The sequence below is a fragment of the Gobius niger genome, assembly GCF_951799975.1.
Source record: "Gobius niger genome assembly, chromosome: 9".
Taxonomy (NCBI): Eukaryota; Metazoa; Chordata; class Actinopteri; order Gobiiformes; family Gobiidae; genus Gobius; species Gobius niger.
Genome location: NC_136860.1, coordinates 35,346,351 through 35,355,252, shown reverse-complemented (window position 1 = coordinate 35,355,252; position 8,902 = coordinate 35,346,351). Strand labels below are relative to the sequence as shown.

General features: G+C 49.2%; 1 protein-coding gene across 1 annotated transcript in view; it reads right to left on the bottom strand.

The window, feature by feature from the left end:
• Window positions 1–471: 471 nt before the first annotated feature.
• ankrd50l (ankyrin repeat domain 50-like) overlaps window positions 472–8,902 on the bottom strand; it is a 47,089-nt gene continuing 38,658 nt past the window's right edge. The window contains exons 4-5 of the mRNA XM_079563353.1: window positions 3,043–6,508; window positions 472–573 (exon numbers count right to left, since the gene is read on the bottom strand). Coding sequence (XP_079419479.1) covers window positions 3,054–6,508 — 3,455 coding nt within the window. The 3' untranslated portion in view covers window positions 472–573; window positions 3,043–3,053. The remainder of the gene's footprint in view (window positions 574–3,042; window positions 6,509–8,902) is intronic.

The following is an 8,902-nucleotide window of genomic DNA, read 5'->3' as shown; positions in this document are numbered from 1 at the left end:
AGTCAATTGAGAACAAGCTCAGCAATGTTCATTATGTTTTCTATCTTGATGTGTGGCAAAGGTAAAGAACACATTACACATTCAGTGATCGATACCGCTTTATCCAGCCCACCAGTTGCACTTTAAAAATCTCTCCCCACCACGTGCATCATACCTCACCAATCCTCTCCTACACCTACTTTCACATTCACTCCGCTCGATCACATCGAGGCCGGAGCCAATTTGGCCCAACAAAACCTGGCCGCCTTTTACGCAGAAGCTGAAATCCACTTAGTCGAGCTTTTGGTTTGCACGCCTTTTCTCTATCACCAAATGTAGGGCGGCTCGATGTTCGTGTCAGGCTTCGAAAGAGGTCATCGTAATGCGCTTCCTTTGCAAAGTCTTGAAAGCTGGATCTTGTTTATAAAGAAAATGGGAAACAATGAACGAATGTAGCCCCCGGAGAGTAATGAGATAAAATGGTCACGCCGCCAAAGTGATGTTTTGAAGAGATATAAGAAAGCCGTGATGTCAGAATTTCTTGCTTGAATCCAAGGCATCGACGTCCTTTAGTGGAAAAAGCCACTCGCCCGCCTGTGGAGAGAAGAAAAAAACATTATATGGTTTTGGGGAGGAGTATGCTTTACTTTTAGGCACTTCTAATAAATACATTTACTTTTTAGGAAAACTAAACATGATCAGTGGATTGAAAAATAGATGTTCAGTATGTTCAAAGCCATACTGTATTATTTTGCCTAAACCCCTTAACTCCCACCTGAACCGAGCACATTTTCTCCAGTTTGGCTTTACCCCCAGTCCAAAAGCTTCTGGAAAAAAGGTGTGAAAATAGTGACAAAACTGAGACGAAAACAAGGATGAAGATGTGACAAAAATGTCACAAGAAATTGACGAAAAAATGACAAAAATGTGATATAAATTTGACCAGAAAATTAAAAAAAATTGACGAAAAAAAGGCAAAAAAATGACAAATATGTGATAAAAATATGACAAAAAATTGACAAGAAAATGACAAAAATTTGACGTAAAAAAAAATGACAAAAATGTGATAAAAAATGAGTTGAATACCCACAAAAAAATGATGGAAAAAAAATGTGATGACGTGAGGAAAAAGATCCTCTTGGTTCAGGCGGGAGTTAAGAGGTTAAACACTCGATGTAAAATGTGCTATATTTAGCTCATATCTTGAAAAATGTCGAAAGATAAAACCTCAAATCCACAGCCTTCAGAGCTGCTCGTTTAGTGAGAGGGAGAAGGGGCTGTATTTTATGTCCAATACATTAGAAATTCCAGTTCTGTCATATTTCAGCCAGTTTTGTGCGAGTTTGACTGTTGATGCCTGAAATCTATATCACGATATAAAAAAGAAATATCACGATAACGACATATTTGACGATATAATTGACAATGGACAAATTACTTCCCAGCCTTACGTCTATTAGGAAGATTAATTCAGTGATATTATGATTTTTTAAGGGCAGTGTTGTTTTTGGCCCTTTTAGTTTTAGTCTTTTGGACGAAAATGCTTTTAGGTTTAGTCACATTTTAGTCATTTCAAAATGTGACAGTTTTAGTCACGTTTTAGTCAGACGAAAATTAAAAAGGTTTTTGTCAAGTTTTCGTCTGTTTCCTTATAAGAAGTTATAATTAATTTCGATAAGTCTTGGAAATTGGGATAAATAATAGCTGCTATTGGCTTTTGACAAACAGATGACACCACGATCGGCACTGGCAGAAGTGTCGGCCGACTGTGAACAGGACTTTTCCCAAAGCGCCCGCTCTCCTTGTCCTCTGATCGTCGCTTCCAGATTTTTATTTTATTTTTTTACCAACAGCGCTGTCTGCACACACGTAGCCGACCTCAACGTGCTTTCTGCGCTCAGACACCCCGGTATTGAAAACTGTTCTGAGAAACAATAAAGTCCCTGTGACCTGGATGTCAGATGCTCTGAGGAGGATGTGGGCGAGCAGTGACCGCACGCCACGGGGAGAGAGAGAGAAAGAAAGAGGCGCCGCTGCCCGGGCGCATCATGAGCAGCACGGCGCCGCTCCGTGTCACGTTTACCGTGTGTTCTCTCACTCTGCGATCTGACCAAAAACTTTCTCCCATTTTTGTCTCGTCTCATTAACGTAAACTCGCAAACGTCTCGTCATGTTCTCGTCCCCAAAGAGCTACTTTTAGCTCGTCATCGTTACGTTATCGTCATTAAAAAAAGGGGCGTCAACGAAAAGATATCGTTTTCATCTTAGTTGACGAAAACAACACTGTTTAAGGGCATATTAATTTCCTCGCAAATATAATTTACTCAAGCAGTTTGCACCCTTCATTTCAGTATTTTCTTCCCCCTACATGTTCCAGCCATGTCCTAATGTGTAGAATGAGCTCAGACCTGTTCACCACAACTGCCTCTAAAATCCTGTGGCCCAGCCCTACTGGTAACCATGACAATAGGGTGACCAGTGAGGCTGGGTACTGAAAGAAAAAGTTTATATTTGCGGTCTGCATGGCGCCTTTACTTTCGAGCACAGTGGCCTCGAGGACGCCACAGGATCAATCGTTTTCTAGGATTCCTGGTGAGAGGGTCCGTCAGCCGTGAAAACCTTCAGAGCAATTGATCCTGAATCATCTGAGGAGGCCACAGGGACAAAGTAAACGCTCCATACTGACCACCTACAGCAGGGGGGGGCAGGTTTGCATGGTGGACGGCTGATTTTCTTCATTTTAAAAAGACCAAGGGCCGGACCTGCCAATTTTAGCCCCATTTTCTACAAATGCCAGCGTTGTAAATATTCTTCGTCTAAAGCTGAAGAAGATTCAAAAAGTTTTTCTTTCTTGTTACAAGAAAAATGAGCATGTTTTTAGCAAATATATCTGAACAAGAAATGGCCAGATTTTATTTCCTAAAATAAGATTTTTTTTCTCAAGAAAACTTTGCTCAGTGAGACATTATTACTTTTTAGGGAAAAAAGGAACTTATTTCTTAAAGTAAGACATTTTTTACTTGCGTAGAATCCACTGTTTGCAGTGTGAGTGTACCTCCTCACCTGCTCCTCGGTCATAGCGGCGTCTCCCTCTTGTACAGCGCCGCACTGGTGGGACCCTCGAACTGCAGCTTGATGGCCTGCTTCAGATTCAGCTGCGGGTCTTTCGTCGAAATCGTGAACAGCGAGTCGTCCGGGAAGGCACTGTGGGGGCTGAAGCTGTAGCGGGACGGGCTCATGATGTCCTTCTCCGGCACGCTCTCCCACGCATTGCTATACGGGTATCCTATGGGAGGGTTGTCTATGTTTGTAGTGGGACTATCCTGCCCTGGCGTCATCCCCAAAGAGGCCATGACTGAGTTCCACTTCCCCCCAGTGTAGGGCATCTTCATCTCTTGGGGCAGCTTTTGATAATCCACGCTCTTTTTGGGCTGGTCCGACTGATGGACTATCGCCGTGACTTTGCACATAGAAGACGGAGGGCTGCCTTTCTGCCTCCTCTTGGTGCTTCCCTGTATGCTCCCCAAAGTGGAAGCGGGATAGGGTAAGGTAGAGGGGCGGCTCCGTGCCCTGGGGAGCGAGTGCTGCTGGATCTGCTGGATGAAGCTAATGCTGTCGGCCGGGACGGTTTGAACGGTGGCGAGGGAGTGGCAGGTCGAGGACGTCTGCGAGCTTTGGATGGAGTGAAAGCGCTCCGCCGTCGACCCGGGGGAGGACAGGGAGGAGGAGGAGGTCGCGCCGCCGCCTACATCGACGCGACTGTCCGCCCCGTTGAATTCCGGGATCGCCGAGAAGCCGGCGGACGGCAGCTTGATCGGGGAGACCGTCCGAGAGCGGAGCACGAGTCCGACGTACGGTTTCGCGCCGTAGCTTTCGAGCAGCCGGATGATGTTGGCGTGTCCGTGCTTGGCGGCGACTTTCATCGGAGTCCTGTTGTATTTGTCCGCGTGCTCCGGGTTCGCGCCTTTCTCCAGGAGCATAGCCACGATGTTGACGTGCCCCTCTTGCGCCGCTATGCTCAGCGCCGTCGCCCTCTGGTTGCAACACAAGTCTTTGACGAGTCCTTGGGTGTCTAAAAGCCTGCGCCCCACTTGAGCGTGTCCGGTCCAGGCTACGGAGTGAAGCGGCGGTCTCCCCTCCGAATCTTGGGCGTTCGGATTGGCGGAGTGTTGCAGTAGCAGGTTCACCATGTCCGCGGAGCCTTGCCAAGACGCCACATGCAAGGCAGTTCTCCCCTCGGCGTCCCGCGACTCTAACGGGACCCCTCCTTTCTCTAGCAGTAGCGTGGCCATGTCCAGTCGCGCCTCTAAAGCTAGCAGGTACAGCAGCGGACGCCCCTCTGCGTCCCGCACGTCCGTGTCTGCCCCGCGGCGCATGAGCAGCTCCGCCACCTCCGTCTGTTCCTCCAGCAGGGCGGCGCTCAACGCGGAGTGCCCGTCGTACGCCCGTTGATCGATGGGGCAGCGTCTGTCCAAGAGCAGGCGAACCGTCGAAACGTGCCCCTCTTGCGCCGCCAAAATCAAAGCGGTCCGCCCTTCGATGTCCATCTCCCCGACCCGCACCATGCTCCCCTGCTCGATCAGGACCCCGCAGACCGCTTTGTGCCCCTCGCAGGCCGCGGCGTGGAGCGGCGTCCAGCCCAGGTCGTCCTTGTGGTTCTCGTCCAGCCCCCGGTCCAAAAGCGCCCGCACGACCTCGACGCTGCCCCGCGCGGCCGCCAGACACAGCGCCGTCCGGCCCTCGCTGTCGATCGCGTCCACGTCGGCGCCCCAGAACAGCAGCTTGGACACCGTGCCCATGTGGCCCATCGCCGCCGCGGCCAGCAGGGGCGTGACGGCGGCGGCGAACTGCACCTCGCCGTCCGGGCCCGCGGTTTCGTCGACGTCCGCGCCCGCCTCTAGCAGCAGCTCCACCACGTCCTCGTTCCCTTCGTACGCCGCGAGCAGCAAAGGCGTCATCCCGTCTCGATCCCTGTGCCCCGGATTGGCGCCTCTTTCCAGCAGCAAACTCGCCACTTCGCTGTAACCCCTTCCCTCCGCCGACTTCGGGACGCACAACGCCGCCACGGAAAGCGCCGTTCTGCCGTCTCCGTCCGCGGAATTCACCTGCGCGTCCTGATCCAGAAGCATCTCCACGGTCTCCTGGTGGCCCATGTAGGCGGCTGCGATCAGCGGCGTCCTCCCGTTGCTGTCGGCTCTGTCCACGCCGGCCCCGTACTCCAGCAGCGTGCGCACGATTTCCTCATGGCCGCCCCACGCCGCGGCTCGCAGCGCGGTCCTCCCCTCGCCGTCGCACCCGTCCGCGTCCGCCCCGGCGTCCAGAAGCGCCTTCACCACGCCGATGTGCCCGCCCCACGCCGCGGACCTCAGGGCGGTCCAGCCTTCCATGTCGACGTGCTCCGTCATCCTCGCGCTCACGCCCGTCTCTCGGCAAGACGCCCAATCCAGCAAGACCTTCACGACGTCGACGTGGCCCTGTCTCGAAGCGAGGGTCAGCGGGGTTTGCCCCTGCTGGTCGCTGACGAGAGGGTCGGCGCCGCGGTTTAGCAGGAACTCCGCCATGTGGTCGGATCCTTCCACGGCGGCGTTGGCGAGCAGCGTCCGTCCGTCCGCGGAGCTACGCTGGTTCACCGCCACGCCGCTGTCCAGCATTTTCTTTACGGACAACTCCCTTTCGAAAGCCCTTTTAAGATCGGCGATTTCTTCCCCGATGTTTTCCACGCCTACATCGTCATCCAAGTTCAAAAGCCCGCTCATGTTCAGCAGATGCTTGACGTCGTCGTCGATCACGCTCGTGGCAAGAAGACTCGCCGTCGCGTCAAGGCTCGGCACGTCCGCCCACAGCATCCACAGCGCGAGCAGCGACGGGTTGTTACTGTGCTGCCCAGAGCGGACTAAATGCGCGGCCAATTCGCAGACGCCTTCGCTCGTCAAACGCGCTCTTCGCAGAGTCAACGCCATCGCCAGCATCGTGTGTCCCTCCTTTTGGCGACACAAGTACTTCTGAGTGCAGTATTTCACGTCCAGGAGCCACTCGGCGAAGCTGGCGTGGAAAAGCAGCTTCGCGCCGCCCGGCCCGTCGATGAGAAGCGGCGATAGAGTCCGCAGCTTGTTTTGGAAATCCTGAAAGCTCATCGAGGTGTCTTGCGTCCACATCGCGGCGTAGATTTGCTGAGGGGCGAGCGGGTTCGTGGCGGCCAACAGGACGTTTAGGACGGGCTTGATGTAGGCGAAGAGCCCGCGCGGGAACAGCCTCTGACAGAGCCACAGGTAGAGGCCGTTCAGGGTCCCGGGGATGTCTCGGATCTCGCGCAGGCCGATGAGGTTGGCGGCCACGCCGTCCAGGACGCGCTGGAGGAAGAGGAAGCAGCCGCCGCTCTTGATGTGGAGGAGGTTCAGCATGTCCGCCGTGTCGGGGGTGAGCTGGCGACGCACCGCCGGGTCTTCGTCCAAGCGGCACAGGATGTACTGCTGCACGTCGTGGACCGGGGACGGCTTTCGCAGGTCGTCCAGGCACAGGCGACGGAAACCTGAGGAGAGGGAAGAGATGAATGTGAGGGCAGTACTTCCCCAAAACATTTACTGGTGAATTTTCTAGTTTTATAATGAACCTTTTGAAAATGTCTGTAAGTAGTTCTTTGGGACCAAGGACCCTCAATCAATCAATGCGACAATATGATAAAATTGTGGTGTCAGGCACCCAACTTTGAGAATGGTAGGTTCATCAAACACAGTGGATATTCTTGGGGCACTTTCCAGCAAAAATATGAACAAGATTAATTTGAATTCTCTGATTTTTTAAAAGGAACAGGCCACCGTTTTTCTAGCCTGATAAACCACACCCACCTTCTTTCAGCACGAAAGAAAGTGGGTGTGGCCACGGTAAACTAGTTGTTGATTGGCGGCTAAGGCCGAACCAATCACGACCGTCACAGAGAAATGAGAAGGTTACGTCACTCGCTGCACCGCTATGTTGTTAGTTCAATTAACGTTAACATTAGCAAAACTTACCAAAACTAATCATTGGATGAAGTAGTGAAGGATTTTGCCTCGTGTTCTCCGCGTGAGTTTATATTCACTTCATATTTTTTTAATTGGACACAGCTGTCGTCACGTCCGCTAATCGCTAATTGGTTTATTTCACTGACAATCTGTGCACGTTAGGCCCCGCCCCTTCAAACTGCTCCAATTGCTCCGTGACCAGACTGATTCCCTGCGTGGAATGGACAGGGAAGAGCATGGCAGAGCCAGGCAACCGTTTGTCCATACTGTGATATGTTCTTGCCTGAGCTTAGACGAGTTGATTCGTATCTGTCTAGTCCAGGGGTCGGCAAGTTTGCTCAGTGACCCTCCAATTGAAGCAATTAAAGTAAAGCGTCACTTTCTACATATGCCAGTGTTGTACATCATATACACTGGAAAAATGTCCATATTAAAGAGGGGGTATTCTGCTTTTTTCAGTCCCATAGCACCAGTCTATATCACACTACAATGATGACAAACCTTCTGCTGGTCTGTAAATGCAGTAAATTAGAATAACTGCCTTGTATAAAATGTCTCTCTCAAAATGTCTGTAGTGAATGTCTTGAAATCGGCCTATGTCTCTTTAAGAACCTAAATTCTTAAAATGTTTGCTTGAATAAAGTTTTTTTATGTTAAATTTGAGTCGGTTTGAACTAATCTAAGGTCAGATAAAAACACCTGCCAATGGAGCAAAGAGAAATCCCACTGGAAATCAGACAAGTTAACTTTTACTGTAAAAATTATTGATTTTTCCCTTGAAATTATACAAAGTAAGAAAAAACTTGTGCTTGTTCCATCGGCAGGAATAGGTTTTATCTGCTTTAAGGCCAGACCACCTCTTAATTCAAGAAGTAGAAGAAGTAGTAGAAGAAGAAGTAGAAGAAGAAGTAGAAGTAGAAGTAGAAGAAGAAGTAGAAGAAGAAGTAGAAGTAGAAGAAGAAGTAGAAGTAGAAGTAGAAGAAGAAGTAGAAGTAGAAGTAGTAGAAGTAGTAGAAAGAAGAAGAAAGAAGAAAGAAGAAAGAAGAAAAAGAAAGAAGAAAGAAGAAAAAGAAAGAAGTAGAAGTAGAAGTAGAAGAGGTAGAAGAAGAAGTAGAAGAAGAAGTAGAAGTAGAAGAAGAAGTAGAAGTAGAAGTAGAAGTAGAAGAAGAAGTAGAAGAAGAAGTAGAAGTAGAAGAAGAAGTAGAAGTAGAAGAAGTAGAAGTAGAAGTAGTAGAAGTAGTAGAAAGAAGAAGAAAGAAGAAAGAAGAAAAAGAAAGAAGAAAAAGAAAGAAGTAGAAGAGGTAGAAGAAGAAGTAGTAGAAGTAGTAGAAGTAGAAGTAGAAGTAGAAGTAGAAGTAGAAGTAGAAGTAGAAGTAGAAGAAGAAGAAGAAGAAGAAGAAGAAGAAGAAGAAGAAGAAGAAGAAGAAGAAGAAGAAGAAGAAGAAGAAGAAGAAGAAGAAGAAGAAGAAGAAGAAGAAGAAGAAGAAGAAGAAGAAGAAGAAGAAGATCTTTATTTATATAGCGCCTTTCACAGACATGGTCAAGTAGATGGTGTAATGGTCTGGTCTTTGTGGAAGATCGTGGTCGCTTCCAACTTCACCCCCGTTTGGAGCCATAGGAATATGCTGGAAGAGGCCAAATGCCAACAACATCTTTGGTCTTTTTTGCGTGACTGAGGGCACGCACAAAGACCAGACGGATACGTTTCAACTCGTCCAAGCTCAGGTAAGAACATATCTCAGTATGGAAAAACGGTGGCCTGTTCTTTTAACATTATAATGAAACTAATGGACTTGTCTTTTAACAAGAAGCAAATGTCAGCTTCTCATTTGTGTGCAAGTCCAGCTGTTCCGTTTCAAAGTGGACACATTTTTTTAAATACTTCTATAAGACACGAATAGTCTCAATGAAGTACAGAGCTG